At 35.8% G+C, this 17885-nt stretch overlaps 1 protein-coding gene and 1 non-coding gene across 4 annotated transcripts in view; both read left to right on the top strand.

Moving 5' to 3' along the window:
* LOC103745296 (dedicator of cytokinesis protein 7) overlaps window positions 1–17885 on the top strand; it is a gene marked incomplete at its 5' end in the record, with an annotated part of 101577 nt that overhangs the window by 66541 nt on the left and 17151 nt on the right. For 2 of the 3 annotated variants that reach the window (XM_017801690.1, XM_017801692.2), the window contains 6 exon segments: window positions 386–544; window positions 1671–1771; window positions 3574–3766; window positions 6174–6317; window positions 9046–9177; window positions 11152–11166. In XM_017801690.1, coding sequence (XP_017657179.1) covers window positions 386–544; window positions 1671–1771; window positions 3574–3766; window positions 6174–6317; window positions 9046–9177; window positions 11152–11166 — 744 coding nt within the window. 3 annotated transcript variants of the gene reach the window in all.
* LOC115072721 lies at window positions 7576–7678 on the top strand. Its single transcript, XR_003851745.1, has one exon. It is a non-coding gene; the product is annotated as a small nucleolar RNA U13 (small nucleolar RNA).

The raw sequence follows: 17885 nt of genomic DNA, 5'->3' as shown, positions 1-17885 counted from the left end.
TTTTTGGTCTTTTTGAGACAGGGTCTCCCTGTGGCCCCAGCTGTCCTGGAACTCACTGTGTAGACCAGGCTGGCCTTGAACTCACAGAGATCCACCTGCCTCTGCCTCCTGAGTGCTGGGATTAAAGGCATGTGCCACCACTAGGGTATATTTCAGTATGCATATTTCATTACTTTAAAAAATCTTTTATTCAGAATTATTTTTCACCAAATATGTATTTTTGCTTTGTTTGCAGCTGGGATCAAACCCAGGACCTCATACAAGCTGGGCAAGCACCCTACTCTTGAGCCACAGTCCCAGCCCTGTCTTAATCCTTTAGCCAAGAAACAAAATGTGTTTTATTTTAAATGTGTTAAATATTGACCTGACAATTTCCCTTTCACAGAACTTTGCCAGAGTTAAAATGCAAGTAACAATGTCACTATCCTCCTTGGTGGGTACATCTCAGAATTTTAATGAAGAATTCTTAAGACGTTCTCTAAAGACTATATTGACATATGCTGAAGAAGATCTGGAATTGAGGGAAACAACATTTCCTGATCAGGTTAGAAATGCTACTGTCTAAATTATTAATTGCAGTAAGATTATTGAATAAGAAATTTAAAGATTGTTTATAGGGGTTTTCATGGAGGCTTTTACATATTTCTTTCTGCATGTCATGTACCTCAGACTGTTTTCTTAGGCTGTCTTCCATGTGTGTTTGTGTATGTGCAGGTACACATGTGTATATCTGTGTCAAGGCCTGAGGTCAATGTCAGATATCTTCCTCAGCTGCTTTTCCATCCTATTTTTGAGGCAGGTTTACTCATTGAACCTGGAGTTTATCAGTTAGACTAGGCTGGCTCTGGCCACCAAGACCCATGAATCTTCTGCCTCTATCTCCCCATCTACTAGGATTATAGATGCACTCCAAACACCACACTTGCCTTTTACGTAGGTATTGACAAACTCAGATCTTCATGCTTACATGGCGAGTTAAACCATCTTCTTAGTCACTCATTTTTAAAATAGTTAATATCTTTGGTGTCTAATTTGTACATTTGTTTAAAAATAAACTTTGGCAATGTAGACAATGCTTTGTGATGAAACATTCTTATTATTCAAATATTAATTTGCCTTGAAATAAAGTTTCATCAAACTAATTTTTTAAATTTTACTTATTTTATGAGTGTTTTGCCTGCATGTCTTCAGTGCCGAAGGAGGCACTGAAGGTATTGGATCCCCTGGAACTGGAGTTATGGACAGTTGTTAGCCACCATGTGGGTGCTGAGAACTGAACCCGGGACCTCTGTAAGAGTAGCCAATGCTCTTAACCACTGAGCCAGCTCTGTAACCCTCATCAAGTTAACTTATAATTAAAATCAAAAACATAGGAGAGAATTTTCCATTTGTCACTTGCATTCCCCATCTCCCTATAGTTTATATACTTCACTTACAGTGCTACTTGTTTCCATTTGAAAGCAATGAAAAAAAATCATATTCTGCTGAAGAACTGATATTGTTTACTGCTTTTCCCTCACCACACCCACATACTTGGCCTCTTTAGAATATTATCAGTATGATAAAACTTTTTTTCAAATCTTTAGAGGCTTATCTGAAATATTTCCCAAACTCATTTAGGTTTTAAGAATGAATGACAAAGAAAATTTTCATATAATTCTCTACTGCAGGTCCAAGATCTGGTTTTCAATCTCCATATGATCCTTTCTGATACTGTTAAAATGAAGGAACACCAAGAGGATCCTGAAATGTTGATTGATCTCATGTACAGGTAGTATATGTGATCCACTTATTATTTGCATAATGGACTTAGATACTTTGGGTAACATTAAAAGAGAAGAAAAGTACAAAAAATTAAGTGATTTTCCTTTTTTTTAAACTTTTCATTTTATTTAGGGTTTACTTTAATTTTTTATGTGTATGAGCATTCTGCCAGCATGTATATAAGTGCCCCCATGTCATACAATGCCCACAGAGGTCAGAAGAGGGCATCAGATCCCCAGAATTGGAGTAACAGTATCAGTTGTTTGCTGCCATGTGGGTGTTGGGAACCAAATCTGGGTCCTCTGTAAGAGCAGCCAGTGCTTTTAACTACTGAGCCATCTCTCTAGCTCTGTAATTTTCTAATTTAGGTTAAAAGATCCGGGGGGGGGGGGGCTGGAGAGATGACTCAGCAGTTTAAGAGCACTGACTGCTCTTGCAGAGGACCCTGGTTTGAGTCCCATCACCCACATGGTGACTGTGAACCATCCTTAACTCCAGTTCCAGGGGAATTCGAAGCCCTCTTCTGACCTCTGCAGCATTGCACGACACGGGTGCACTCACATACATGCAAGCAATACACTCATACACATAAAAATAAACAAATAAATAAATGTTCTTTAAAAAAAAAAGATCAAAGTGAACTTTTGAGGCTGCTTTCTCGAATTTCCTATTACTGCTTTCAAAAAGTAAATATAACTATTCAGTTTGTTTGTTTTTATTTTTAGTGTTTGGGAATGAAATCTTGAACTTCCTAGAAAAGCCCAAAACCCACATTTTAAATGTAAAAAAAAAATTAAGAATATACAGTATGTGAATGTTTAGCATAATATAAATTGTCCTAATTTCAAATTAATGTCCTAATTACAGTTATAACTAAAGGTACTATTTCTGGTACAGTTTTTGGTGCAAATGTTGAGAAATTTGAATTCCTATTATATCTTATTTATTAATGTGTATTAGTATCTTACCTGCATGTATTTAATTGCACCATGTGCATGCAATGCCCAAGAAGGCCAGAGGGATTGTTAGGTACAATAGGGGTTCTGGGAACTGAACCCAGGTCCTCTGCAAGAGCAGCCAATGCTCTTAGCCACTGAACCATCTCTAACCCCTCCTATTGGATCCTAATAGATGCAATAGCAAAACCTGGGACTTTTTCTTTGCCATATTACCCTCTCTTTTCAGTTTTGCCTGTCCTAAGAGTAACAAATAAATCACTTTATTCTCTTAAAATGAAGTCAGTGTGATGAAACTACCTTGTATATTTTCTATTTTTCCTTAAATATGACTTCCCTACGTTCTCATAAAGAGCACATAAAATCGAACTTGGGGGCTGGAGAGATAGCTCAATGGTTAAGAGCACTGGCTGCTCTTGCAGAGGACCCAGGTTCATCTGGTGGGTAACAACTGTCCGTAACTCTAGTTCCAGGGCATCTGACACCCTTTCCTGAAATCTGTAAGCATTGCACAACAGGTGCACCGGCATACATGCACAATAATACACTCATACACACAAGAATAATAAATAATGATAAAATCTGTTCTTCTCCCTAACTGGTGATTTCCTTCATCCACATTTTAAGATGGCATGTCTTTTTTTGTCCCCACCCAAACTGGTAATACCCATTTCAGGTACCACAGTTACCCTCTATATATACATGGTGACATTTTCTTGTCACTTACAAGCTTGTCCTAAGATGTTGAGTGCAATAACAAGAACTTGTCTAGGTAAACTCTGAACAGCTCTCTGAACTATCCACACAGCTTAGGAAGCAAGTGGTAACTGAGCAGCATTTCTGTCTTCATTAGAATTGCCAAGGGCTACCAGACCTCTCCAGACCTGCGATTGACCTGGTTGCAGAACATGGCTGGCAAACACTCTGAACGAAGCAATCATGCTGAAGCCGCTCAGTGCCTAGTCCACTCAGCAGCACTTGTTGCTGAGTATTTGAGCATGCTAGAGGACCGGAAGTATCTTCCTGTTGGGTGTGTTACATTTCAGGTAGGAATCTGCTATATATATGTACATGAAATCAAGGTATGTTCTGTTTTGGTTTTAACTTTTACTAATTGTTACTTAGAATCCTTCAGTTTGTGGAGAAAGCATGAAGAGTTAGCTCAGTGCTTTTCAGGGTATATGAACATTACATTGTCATTATCATTAGGTTGTTGCATTGTTTTGTTTTGCTTACTCTGCTGGGCCCTTTGCACACTCCAGGAAAGTACTCTACCACTGAGCTACCGCTCCAGCCCTATTAAAGAATGCTTTAAAAAAAAAAATGGGGGATTGAAATTAGGACTTGTGCTTGGTGGGCATAGATATCTCTGAGCTATTTCCCCAGTTAAAGAGTACTTCTTCTGGGGGCTGGAGAGATGGCTTAACCGTTAAGAGCACTAGCTGCTCTTGCAGAAGACCGGGGTTCAAATTCCAGCATCCACATGGTAGTTAGCTAACAGCTGTTCGTAACTCCAGTTCCAGGAGATCCAGTGCCCTCTTCTGTCCTCCTTGGGCATTGCATGACATGGGTGCACTTACATACATGCAGGCAATACACACATACACATAAAATGCATGCATACATATAAAATAAAAATAATCAAAAAAAATTTTTTAAAAAGAATATTTCTTCTCTTTCAACAGTTCCTTACCTCTGAATTATCAGTGTTGTGTATATTTCTTCTCTTTCCCTTTCCTACTTTTTATTTAGACTTTGCATCTTGAAAATATATGACCCTCAAAATATTAAAAATTTAGGTATTAAGTAATGATGTTGTTATTGTTGTTGGTATTTTTGAGACAGGGTCTCCCTGTAGCTCCAGCTGGCCTGGAACTCTCTTTGTAGACCAGGCTAGCCTTGAATTCACAGAGATCTTACTGCCTCTGCCTACTGTGTGAGGTAATGAAAACTTGTAATGTTTTATATTTAAGGTATACAGCAAAATGTAATGTGTGTGTGTGTGTGTGTGTAGTAAAATGGATACTATAGTGGAACAAATTAACATGTATATTATCCCACTCAGCTATTCATTGTGCACACTGTCCATAGCAAATTATAATCTATATGTTTAGGAAACAGTTCAACCAAAAATTTTTTTTTAAGATTTTATTATTATTTTTATTTTATCTGTATGAATATATTGCCTGCATGTATAATAGTGCACCTGTGTTGTACAGTGTCCACGGAGGTCAGAAGTAGGCATCGGATCCCCTGGAACTGTGGTTACCGATGGTTGTTAGCTACCATGTGGGTGCTGAGATTCAAACCTGAGTCCTCTGCAAGACCAGCTAGTGCTCTTAACCACTGAGCCATCTCTCCAGCCCCTCAGTCAAAACTCTCTAAGTCGCTTTTACTTAATACACTAGATAAAGTCAACACTCTTCATTCCCTGTATACAAGCGATATTGATATCATGGCTCACAGATGGTAGTATGCAACCATATAGTAGAGATACATAACCTCTGACTTTCTAGTTGAAATCTTTGCTTTTCTTCAAAACTTGTTAAGGCAGATTTTGAATATAATAAAACTTAATTAAATATTCTATCTTCTGATGATATCAGAATATAAATAGATAATTTTCTGAAAACTAAGTTGAATAAAACAGTAGAGGCAAATCTCAAAAAAAAATGCTATTGAGTTAATTTTGGACCAGGTAATATAAAAGATAGAGGAAAAATCATCATATCCATAATTTGATAATCTTCTGACTTCAAGTTTACATTCTATTTTAAGGAAACCGAAGCTGAAAGAAAGAAAAGGTTGTATTAAGGGTATTTACTTAAGAGAGATTACATGGAACTTGATGTGCCATTTCTTTTTTTATGTTGGCTGGCTGAACTCAATCTCATTGACTAAAAGGACTTTTAGTGTGCTTGCTATTCCTCAATAACTCAGTGCCTATGAAGCAAACTAAAAGATCGTATGTTATACCTTCCTTTACAGTAAATTTTGAGAGGATAAACTGATCAGAATGTCTCCTTTAGATGGTCTGTGTCATATTAGTACTTAGTCCATGATTTTTCTTAATTTTCTTTCCCACAACTTGAAAAAAAACTGAGTAGAGTGTGTCTGTTCCCATGTGTGCCAGTGGCATATGTGTGGAGATAGAGGACTTTTCTACAAATCATTATTGGGAGAAAAGTTATCTAGAAGTAGTTTTACAATTTTATTGTCATATCAAAATAGAGAATGTTTTTAGAAATTTGTCTTTCATGTTTTGTGTACACATACAAAACACACAGGGAATTGAATCCTCACATGTGGCTGAGCATATGCTCTACTTTAAACTATAGCCCTAGCTTCTCCTTTTCTTTAACTTAATCAATTTAGCCCTCAATTACTTCATATATATTTTTTATTGAGGATGTTAATTCCATTACAAAAACTTTTTAAATATTTTTTATCTAGAATATTTCATCTAATGTTTTAGAAGAATCTGCAGTCTCAGATGATGTAGTATCTCCAGATGAAGAAGGTATCTGCTCTGGGAAGTACTTTACTGAATCAGGACTGGTGGGATTACTGGAACAAGCAGCTGCTTCTTTCTCTATGGTAGGTAACGCTGTTCATTATCTTCCCACAGTTGCCCTCTGAATTACCAATGACATGTACATTGCTTGCTCATTTGTATCTGTTATTTCCCCCGGTGAATTAGCAGGTAGTCTACAGTATGTGGTTTGGTTGGCTGATTGGTTGGTCAGTCAGTTGGTCAGTTGGCTTAGTTTGTAAAATTTTACCACAAAATATTTTCTAAAACCTTTAAATTTTAAAAAGAACAAAATAAAACTTCTCTGAGCAATATATAAGTTCTGTTTGAGTAGGCTAATGTAGCTTTATAGAGTTCATCTGCCAGGTGAATTATAGACATTTTTCCAATATGTTGAGCAATGCACTGGTAACCAGAAAGTTATAGCCACCCATACCATTGCTTGTGTAGTGATCCTTTACAACGTAGATTTCAGATGCCTGCTCTTAACTGTCAGGAATTTTATTGAGTACATCCTAGAACCCTTGTCTGACTAACTACCAATGTATGACACCAGCCTTTATTCCCTTCCACCTATGTGTGAAGAATTGAAGCAGTCAGGTAGACCCCAGATGAGATGTTTACAGGAAAAGGAAGATAGCTAGATACTTCCTTACCATAGAGTTGCCTACTTTCCTTGATTTTTCTGCTTAACATTTAGTGTCCCAACACCAAAATTTAGGAGCTACTAAGGCTCATGAAAAGGTAAGAGCAAAGCTTATGGTAATATACTATGCTGCTGTTCTTCCCCATTGAGAATTAAGTTTTTTCTTCTCTAGGCCTTACCCCTGTCTTGCAATATATTGGCCAAGTGCACAGATTTAGAAAGCTTATTGTCAGTTCAATCCTAGCTCTGCTATTTAGTAATTGTATTTCTTCAGGTACTAATTGTTCAATCTATTGGTGTTTCAGTTTTCTTACCAGTTAAATATATCTAATAATAATATGTACCTTATGGGATCAATATGTAGAGTGCTTATTACACTGTATTAGTGTGCTTGACATTATTGTCACCTTTATTTTTATTTATTGACCCTTACAACCTCTATTTAAATATAGTGATTTTTCAGGCTTTTTTTTTTTTTTTTTTTTTTTTAAAAGGCAGGGTCTCCCTGTAGCCTCAGCTGTCCTGGAACCCACTATGTAGACCAGGCTGGCCTTGAACTCACAGAGATCCGCCTGCCTCTGCCTCCCAGGTGCTGGGATTAAAGGCGTGCACCACCATGCCCAGCTTTCAGGCTTAATTTTAAGAGTATTTTTCCAGACTTAAAATATCCAGTCCTGATCCTTTTGTGGTTCATAAGCTTGATGATTGGGTGTTCACACACATGCGTGACATGTGCTGCCCTCAAACCTTGTTACACACAGGCACATTACCTGTCTGACATGAACTTGAGGGGGTGGGGAGAAATATCCAGTCCTTTATAAAATGTGTTATTGCTAAGAACTTTGACCACCCCTTTACTGAACCAGTAAGGGAAAAGAGGTTTGTTTTGTTTTGGTTTGGTCTTTTTGCTATTGATAGTTTAATAAATATAGCTATATGTCTATATATGTATGTAATTTCAGTAATTCACAGTGGTACATTTAGATTATGGACTAGAGGTCTGTTTTACAGAAACTTTTGCTTATACATAATTTCATTCTTTTAATATGTAATTATGTATACTGTCTATGCATAATTATGTATTTTGTTTTGTTTTTTTGTCTTCTTGAGACAGGGTTTCCCTGTAGCTCCAGCTGGCTTAGATTGTAGACCAGGCTGTCCTTGAACTCAAAGAGATCCACCTGCTTCTGCCTCCCCTGTTCTGGCATTAAAGGCATGCGCTACAACACCCAGTTTATAATTATGTATTTTGTAAACATTAATTTAATTCTTTTTAATTTAAATTTAATTAAAATAATTACTAGGATATTTTACTTACACTAAATATATTTCACTATTATAGCTATATTATTGTTTAAAGATATTCCTAGGAACTGATGAGAAAATATAAGAATCACAGTTTTTATTTTCTTAGGAAAATAGATGTATTGATCTTAAACAACGAGAACTTGATGGCATTTGGAAAGCATCTCTTTCTCCTCTTAGTACAGTGACAAGTGTATTATTAAAGATTAAGAATGTAACAGCAGTATACTCACTCACTTTGATTATAACCAGAGTAACCATTGGCCAACCACTGGCCAACTAGATCCCAATGGAAGAAAATGTAGTGGCTCAGACTTCCTGTTTTGTTAAAGATCAAAATATTTGAAGACTTTTCTATGAATTTCCTATAAACAATTACCTGTGTCCTTATTATTTTGGAAAAGTAAATGATTTAGGTTTCTCCAAAGGCCACAGATTATCTGATGATGAGAGCATTGGGTTTCTTCCTCTGCTCAGAATTAGTTTCTGAGTTTATATGCCTAAGTGTACACACACACACACACACACACACACACTTACCTAATGAAGTCATAAGCTAGGCAAGAGTAGGATGTCCAGTTTAAATTATATAGTAATATAAATATGCATGTGTGTAAATATGTTATCTTTAATTACTTGGGGGGGGTGCATGTGAGTTCAGTGCCCTTGAATAAAATTCTTTTGTTAAGCATTAATACAGTTAAAAATTGGTGTTTTTAAAATGATTTATTGGAAAAGCTACGGTGGTGTTATATTAATAGAAATTCTGTGAATTTACAAATTGTAATTATTTTTCATTGATCGTAAAAGAAAGCAATACCTCACAAAAATTCTTTTTATAGGCTGGCATGTATGAAGCAGTTAATGAGGTTTATAAAATACTTATTCCTATTCATGAAGCTAATCGGGATGCAAAGAAACTCTCCACAATCCATGGTAAACTTCAAGAAGCATTCAGCAAAATTGTTCATCAGGTAATAATTCCAATTTCTAGCTTTAGTATAAGTGGAGAAAAAGGTCTAAAAACCTTAATTTGCTTCATACTTGTGTTAGACTAGTTCCCATGAAATGATCATTTTATCCAGGTGATAAATGAGCAGATGAAAAGATGTATCATGGCAAAAACGAGACTTTTTTTTTTTTTGTAAGAATAAATTTACCTAAAGTGGTTATGACCATTATAAACTTTCCAGACAGTTTTTCTTTTTGCATATTTTTGAATTGTCACTATTTAACAATGCTTTGAAATTACACCTTCCTTTCTGTTTTACAATGTAAGTTATGATTATATGTGTCTGATTTTTAAATTAACATCTGTTCCTCTGCTGCCAAAATTTTTTAACATAAATTAATTTTTTAAGTGATATGAAACTTTAATAAAATCCTAGTAAATGACTGCACCCAAACTTTAGTTTTCCAACATGCTTGTTGGTTACCTTTGATATATTTCTAGTGTGAAAATAATGAATAATACAAGTGTGTTGTGTAACTTAATTATAGTATAATTTCAATATTTTACACTTCACTATGCAGTCCACATTATCACCAAAATTAGAATAAAATTGAAGCTAGTTTAAAAAAGTGAAGTGGGGCTGGAGAGCTGGCTCACCTTAGGTTAAGAGTGCTGGCTGCTCTTGCAGAGGACCTGGTTTTGAATCCCAGTACCCACATAACAACAACCATCCTTAACTCCAGTTCCAGGGGATCCAGTGCCCTTTTCTGGCCTCCACAGGCATTGCACAACACAGGTGCACTTACATACATGCAAGCAAAACACTCATACACATAAAATAAAAATAAACTTTTTTTTTACGTTTTGTTTTGTTTTTAAGTGAAGTAGACAGTTCACAGTGAACTGCCTTGAAAGTAAATCCTTGGCTCTATTAAAATGCTCCTGTTGAGCCTCCTCCTCTTCTGCGTTTCTTTTCCCTTTCCTGAGTTACCCATGCTGTTACCTGTTGCTGGCACACTCTATGAAGGAGGGAGAATAGTGATTATCCACTCCTGTATTCAGTACTAGTGGTGCTTTATGTCTTCCAGCTTGACCTTTTTCTTATCATGGCCAAGCAATTGTAGGTGAATTGACACAATCTGAAAATAAAATAGGGCTGCTCCTGTTAAGCCAGAATTCTCTTGTCATCTACTAAAATATTGAAGTTGCAAAAGACTGATTAGGTTTTGTGATCATAACAGGTATGTCATTTTATAGTCAATTATACATGTACTTTGAAAGGAATTTCATCCTGGCTTCCTGAGCTTTAAGTTGCAGATTATACAAGTCAGTTGCCAAGAAATTTTCATCCATTTGTATTATTGACATTTGAACAAAATTACAATGTGTGTTCCTGTTTAACCTGGTTATTTCAGTGGCATGAAGCTCACTACAGTTAGAGATCTAATTTAAATTCATGGAGCAGGTGGCTGGTTCTCTTTTCCCTAAAATTTGTACTTTGACTTAAAAAATGCTTTCACTTTTAAAACATAGCTTTTCAAAGATAAAAATTTAGATATTCGGTTTTGAAAAATATTTTATAAAAATGACTACAGGCAATATTTACTGTTTTAAATATCTTGTCATACTCTGGAGAAAAAATTATGGTATACAGTACCTTATATCTGAACTTCCTCTGACCTTTTTGTTCTTTGTACTTTGACTTAAAAAATGCTTTCACTTTTAAAACATAGCTTTTCAAAGATAAAAATTTAGATATTCGGTTTTGAAAAATATTTTATAAAAATGACTACAGGCAATATTTACTGTTTTAAATATCTTGTCATACTCTGGAGAAAAAATTATGGTATACAGTACCTTATATCTGAACTTCCTCTGACCTTTTTGTTCTTTTGAATAGTTTTTTTTTTATGCTTTTCCCTTTTTTTTCTTTTTTTTTTTTCATCATTATCACTTTTTTTTTTTTTTTTTTTTTTTTTTTACTTTTATTATACAGAGTACTGGCTGGGAGGTAGGTACTGTTTTGGTTAGTTAAAGACACTAATAGATGGATTTGATCAGATTTCTTATGCCAATGCTTTGCCCATATGTGCTAGCTATGGGCATTCTGTTGCTGTCTGCTATCAACTGAATTCATTAACCAAAGAAATTTTGTTAAAATATTGTAAGTTATTGTAAGAAATTTACGATTTAGAGGTTATAGGCAGTGCATGGAAGTCTGTTACACTAATGAGATTCTTTGGTAAATGAGCCACTATGACATCACTTCAGTTTGTTTTTATCCTTTGAAGCATTTCTTTCATCAACATTTACACACAGATTTTTTTTAACCATATTGTTTCACTTCATTTAACAGAGGTCGATTTATATGTTATTGCTCAGAGGTGTAAATAGAAAATATTGTATTTTGACTCATGCCATCATACTACTTTCTATATCGTTAAAAAATAAATTACTTGTGTATTAAACTGGGACATCCTGTCAATTGAAAGATGAATACCAACTACAGAAACACTAAAATGTAGGCAGAAAATAGGCATGTTAGAATTTATGAAATATTGTTTCATTTGATCTTGACTCAGAGTCACTTCAGTTTGTATATATCCCCACCAAAAAAGAAATTCATTTGGTTACTTAAATTTAGTTGAGGGAGTAAGATAAATTGAGAAAACTTGACATTTAATTTGACTTCATATTCTGATAGTGTTTTAATTTATCAGCATATAAAGAAGACTATATATGCTTCCTTTTATGTAGTAGTTAAGTTTGTGAAAAGTTAAATATAAATGAAATCTTATGTGAAAATTACTAGGAAGAATTGATTACAATAATTTTTCATCTTTTTTTAAAGAAGAGAATTCTATAAATTATGCTCTAATTTATTTCAGTGAAATAAAGTTAGTAATAGTAAATCGGATCTGTTTAGGGCTAGGGTATAAAGTTGTCTGCTCTTTGGTTCCTCATGGTAGTCCTTGTTTGCAAACCCAAATAGAAAACCTTAAAGACAAAGGTTACTACTGGGTTTATTCCATTTCTGAAGTAGCACCTGCCCTTTGCTTGTCTTTAGATGAGCCAGCACTTTTACATCTGCCTTAATTCTCCAAATTAAATGTGATGTACTTATTAACACTTAAAATAGAATCCCTTATTTCTGTGGCTCCATCCAGACGTATGTAAAGAGCCTTTTTATGGGTCTTCTAACATGAGATAGAATTAGCTGCAAAGTACACATAAAATAAAGAATATATCGAAACCTCTGAGCAGTTTATTTCTAGTTTGCTTGATGCTAAATCGACCCCTGAAAAGTATGCTTTCCACTGGTTATGACATTAATACCATCCTTTCCTCATGTTTACTGCATGGTAAAAGTCGCACGGACCTTATTTCCTCATTTATATTCTTGTCACTGCCTTTACTGGATCTTCAGCTTTGTAGAATCTAAATTTGTTGCACGTTTGTTTTTTGCTATCCCTTGTAAAACTTAAATGAATGCTTGCATTTTAAAGATGTGTTTGCTACCATTTGCTGCTTAAATGTTTTGAGATTTCCCTAATTAAAATGCTTTCTGTTTTCTCTTCTCTCTTGCCCCTGGTTGCTGACCCTACTCCCTACCTTTACTATTATCTGTTGTGGTAAGTTGCTACCTTGTGAATATTTTTCTTTTTGACTCTGAAAACTTCAGTAGTTTCATTTTTTTCTAAAAACTGTTTCTTAGCTAGTTTCTTAGTTTTCTAAAAGAACTTTCATTGGATTGCTACTTAGTAAGGATAATTTATATATTGTAGAAAGACTCTGAATTACTTAAGAGAAAAGCCCTTGAGGGCTTATATATTATTAATGTTTTTCATTTTACATTCTGTTCTTGATTTGGTGAAGTTTATTTGACTTGGAAAGCTTTTTGGACTGTGTGTGTATGTGTGTGGGGGGGTGTTTAAAGAAAATTCTAAAATTTGTTTAGCAATTTGCTAAGTATTTGCATGTGAAGTCTTGAAACTCCCAGGCCCCTGCCATGTTTACCTCCTCTGCCACTCTCTGTTCCTTAATGGCTATTTGCTGTTCACTTTTATTTTTGTTTTTCCCAAAGCTCTTTTATTCTTAAAATAATAGGAAGTAAATCATTTTCTGTGGTGTACTTTATTTTTAAAAGAAAATATTTCTATACTAAAATTTTACCACCATTTCACATTTTGTGTGCATCCATTTATTTGCAAAACATGTATTTGTTCCTTTGTCAAATAGTGATCAGTTTTTATTCAGAAGTACACCAATACAAGTTTATATTTTTAAAAATCTATCTTCAAATATTGACAGCATAGTCAAATATTTTATTTTTCTTTCAAAAGAGATTGCAACTTCCTTCTTTAAAGAGACTACCATACCCTATTACATCTATCTTTCAGTTTCCAGAAAGGCTAGAGAAGATGAAGTTAGCTTCATTAGCTAAACTCCACTGAATTACTAAGGAAATGTATATTCCAGTTTTTGAGAATGTAGCATGTAAAATAATGTGTCTTAACTCATTATTATATTGGCTGAACATAAACTTATATTTTTGGTTTTTGTGTGCAATTGGCACAGTTCTGGTTTCTACACTGCTGTTGAGTTAAATGCCATAACTCAAGTAAATAAAAATGAACACAGCATTAGAAACAGCTAAATTACAATGAGGGAAGGGGAATGAATACTGAAAGGGTTGTTGGATTTTTTTTTTTAATTAAAGAGGATGGAGCATAAAGGTACCTTTACATGGCTGAATGGGAAAATGTGACATTTTACAGGAAGAAATGTAGATATAAAGCATGCATGAATCTTTACTTCAGGAACATGGTGTTAGCTGTGCTAAGAGGTTAAGGGAAATGGTGAATGGGAAGAGCCTTGCCTCTGAAAGAAGTATTGTGGAGTTGGTGCCTCCCTGATAATAGACCACCTAATGAGATACATCATACCACTTTGTTCTGCTTCCTGGGCTGCTTCTGGGGAGAAAACCACATAGATAACAAACATTGACTCTGTAGATGATACTAAAGATGACATATTTTTTTCTGAATAAGGAAGTTGACGAGAATTGAACTTCTGATACGAAGTGGGTTAGGCTCTATCTTAGAAGAATATGCTTGGTAAACCACCACTTGATTTTTATCCTGGAGTATACAGGAAAGATTGCAAAATGCAAAAATACTTATGGTAGAGAATGGTGTTGTAACACAGAAGATAAAGCAATGAATTGCTCAGCAGGCATGGTAATCGTAATCGCAGTACCCAGGAGACTGAGGCAGGAAGGTTGCAAGCCCAGTCTGAGCTACATAAGACTTCCAGGCTAGTTCCCCAACCTGGGGGAGACCCTATCTCAAAATAAAAATGTCAGGAGATTACTTTTTGATATCATTAACATTATCTTTACTGTTAACTTGAAGTGTTGCTGTTGTTTTAATATGGTGGGGGATTGAACTTGGAGAGCTCATGCATTCTAGGCAAGAGCTGTACTACTGAGCTAATCCCCTATCCCTAATTACTTGAAATCTTGTCTAAGAGTTAGGTTACTAGGCCAGGTATGATGGCACACTTCTGTAATCCCAGGGATTCTGGAGGAGGCAAGAAGATTGCAAGTTTCAAGGCCAGCCTGGAAAATTTAGCAAGACTTTGTCTCAAAATAGAAAACAGAAAGGGTTAAGACATAATTCATTGGTAGAGTGCTTGCCTATGAAAGGCCCTGGGTTCAATCCCTTTCATCATCCCCAGTCCCCAATTTTAAAAACAGTTTAGGTTAATAAAACATTCGGTGTGTATATATTCTCAAGTTGAGATCTATGGCTAGATGGTCCTGGTAAATGATAAAAGGAATAAATCTAACAGAAGGGACGGAGAGGACGACTGTGTAAATTTCTAATATGCCTATGTGGAAATCAGTATAAAGGAAGCAGAGTGGAAAACAAGTGGATGAGGATTTTGTTGTTGTTGTTGTTGTTGTTGTTGTTTTTGAGTCAAGGTCTCCCTGTAGCCCCAGCTGTCCTGGAACTCATTATATAGACCAGGCTGGCCTTGAACTTACAGGGATCCGTCTGCCTCTGCCTCACAAGTGCTGGGACTAAAGGCATGCACCACCATGCCCAGCTAGATGAGAATTTTTTTAAGTTACAGAAATGGTGTCATTGTGGAAATATACAAGTAGAGCAGTAGAATGCTGCTTCCTAAATAAAGGGGAAAAAAAGTAGAACAGATTTTAAATATATTGTCATAAGCGATGTCAACCAGAGACATGAGAGGTGTGTTTCTTTCATGGGGCATGTTTCATCACCCAGAGGACCGTGAAAGTGGTGAGTAAAGCTGTGAAGATGAGTAGCTGGAGTGAAGCAGTACTAAAAAATTCAGAAAGAATTCTAAATTGTAAAAGAGGCAATGTCATAGAAATATAGGCTTGCTTGTAGGAAGGTAATTCAAAACAAAAACAGCTACTAAAACAGTGAAAGGGAAATAAAACTGAAGAAATGTTTTTCCTGGAGTTAAAGCTATATGCTTATACTTCATTAACTGTGCAATGCCAGTAGGTCAATAATAGAAGCTCTAGATTGAAAGTAGTTATTCAGACTAAAGCTTATCCTTTCTTCTTGTCTTCCCTTACCCCCTACTACGCTCTATCCCACTCCATTGTATATTCTCTCTCTTTCTCTCCCTCCCTCCCTCCCTCCCTCCCTCCTGTAACCCCTTGTCACTTTCTGGCCCTATTGCCACCTACTCTTCCCTTTATTTCCTCTGCAGCCATATTGTTCACCTTCCTGTTCCTCAAGCACACTAAGTAGGCTCTTGCCTCAGAGCCTTTGCATGGGCTCCTCCTCTGAGTGAAATATATTTCCTCCAAATATTAATGTGAAGAACTTGCACATCTTTCCTCAGATGTCACCTTCTTGATGAAACTTATCCTCCTTCCTTGGTTTCTTTTGTGAACTCGTGTATCACAAATATCTGACACATCATGGGCATTCATCACATATTTGAATAAATGAATGAGGGGGTCAGCTGTGGTGGTGCACACCTTTAATCCCAGCACTCAGGAAGGAGAAGCAGGTGGATCTCTGAGATTTAAGTGAGCCTGGTCTGTATAGAAAGTTCCAAGTCAACAAGGGCTACAAAGTGAGAACCTGTCTCAAAGAAACAAGGAAGGAGGGAGGGAGGGAGGGAGGGAGCAAAGAAATGACTGGCTTCCTTCACATACATTCTATGACTATCTTTTTTACCTTCTCTATCTACTAGGATGTCTCCTTCTCTTTCCTTTATTCACTCGTCCTCTTTTTTTTTTTTTTTAGTGTTGAACACTCTGGATGACAAGAACTGTAATTAAGTTATGATTTGGCTCTAATAAGATTAATCTTTCTATAAGCTTGATACTACTTCTTATAGTGCATATTGATTTATATTGTAATTATTTGAATTCATACCTTCTTTTTTGTGTGTGGTCTTTTTGAGACAGGGTCTCCCTGGAGCCCCTGCTGTCCTGCAACTTGCTATGTAGACCAGGCTGGCCTCAAACTCATGGAGATCCTCCTGCCTGTGCCTCCCTAGTGCTAGGATCAAAGGTGTGTGCCACCATGCCTGTCTGAATTCATACTTTTTTTCTCTGGAGGCACAAGTCTTATTTTTATTTTCCTATTACTGAATGAATAATAGCTAACCTAACAATGTCAATAATGAAAAGAAGTGTTGAGTTTTGATCAAATCCAAAGTCCAGAACTGATAAGGTGGTAAACTCATGACACGTCTCTGTCTGGTCATATCACAACATCATATCTGTTCTAGAATTCACACTTTGCAGGACAGCACTGAGAAATAGGAAAGTAGAAGGAATAGTAGAAGGAAAGAAGAGAGTAATTCCTGCCATACAAAGACTGGGGATTACAAAGTTTAGTGAAGGGAAGCAAGTCCTAATTACTGTCTTCAAACAGTATTAAAGACTGAGAATACCATTTAAACGAAATATCTTGTAATACAACCAGAACAGCAGCACTGATGTGTTTTCAAAGGGGGGGATATCTGTATATATGATACATGTTTGTGATGGAGTTTGAAAAATGACAGTCACAAGTTTAGTAATTTTTTCAGATGTCTTGTTTATTTTCCATGTGGTGCCTTCCTTCCTTGATTATGTCTATTAGTTCCAATATATGTATTATGTGTATTAGTTCCAATAAAAATTTTCACTGAACTCATTTAATTCATTTAGAGATTTCATTTGCCATAAAAAAAGTTATTAGGTTAAACTTCAAAATAAAGTAACTGAAAAAATGTTTTTTTAAGTTAGAAATCTCATTTCCTTAGCTCCAGAGATTTTTCCTTTAATTTTTACATACTTTGGCCAAGAATATGGGGCTATCACTATATTTATCCCTACTTTTTTATTATAAAACTGATAAATTAAGCTGGGTGTGGTGGCACATGCCTTTCATCCCAGTATTCAGGAGGCAGAGGTAGGCAGATCTCTGTGAGAGCGAGGCCAGCCAGATCTACATAGTGAGTTCCAGGCCAGCTGGGACTACAGGGAACCCCCCCCCAAAAAAAAAACAAAGCAAAACAAACAGAAAAAAAACCTGGTAAATTAAAGATAAAGTTTCTGATTTTTCTTAAGTGCCTATCACATTTTTGCTTACTTTGTTTACCATTTGGTCTTTCCTGTATAGAAAAAGTAAATATTAAGCAGTTTAGGCTTAAGGAGGATTCAGAAGAACTTAATGCTCACGT

This window comes from Nannospalax galili, unplaced genomic scaffold, assembly GCF_000622305.1.
Source record: "Nannospalax galili isolate Female #2095 unplaced genomic scaffold, S.galili_v1.0 scaffold3423, whole genome shotgun sequence".
Classification (NCBI taxonomy): Eukaryota; Metazoa; Chordata; class Mammalia; order Rodentia; family Spalacidae; genus Nannospalax; species Nannospalax galili.
This window is presented reverse-complemented; position numbering and strand designations above follow the sequence as displayed.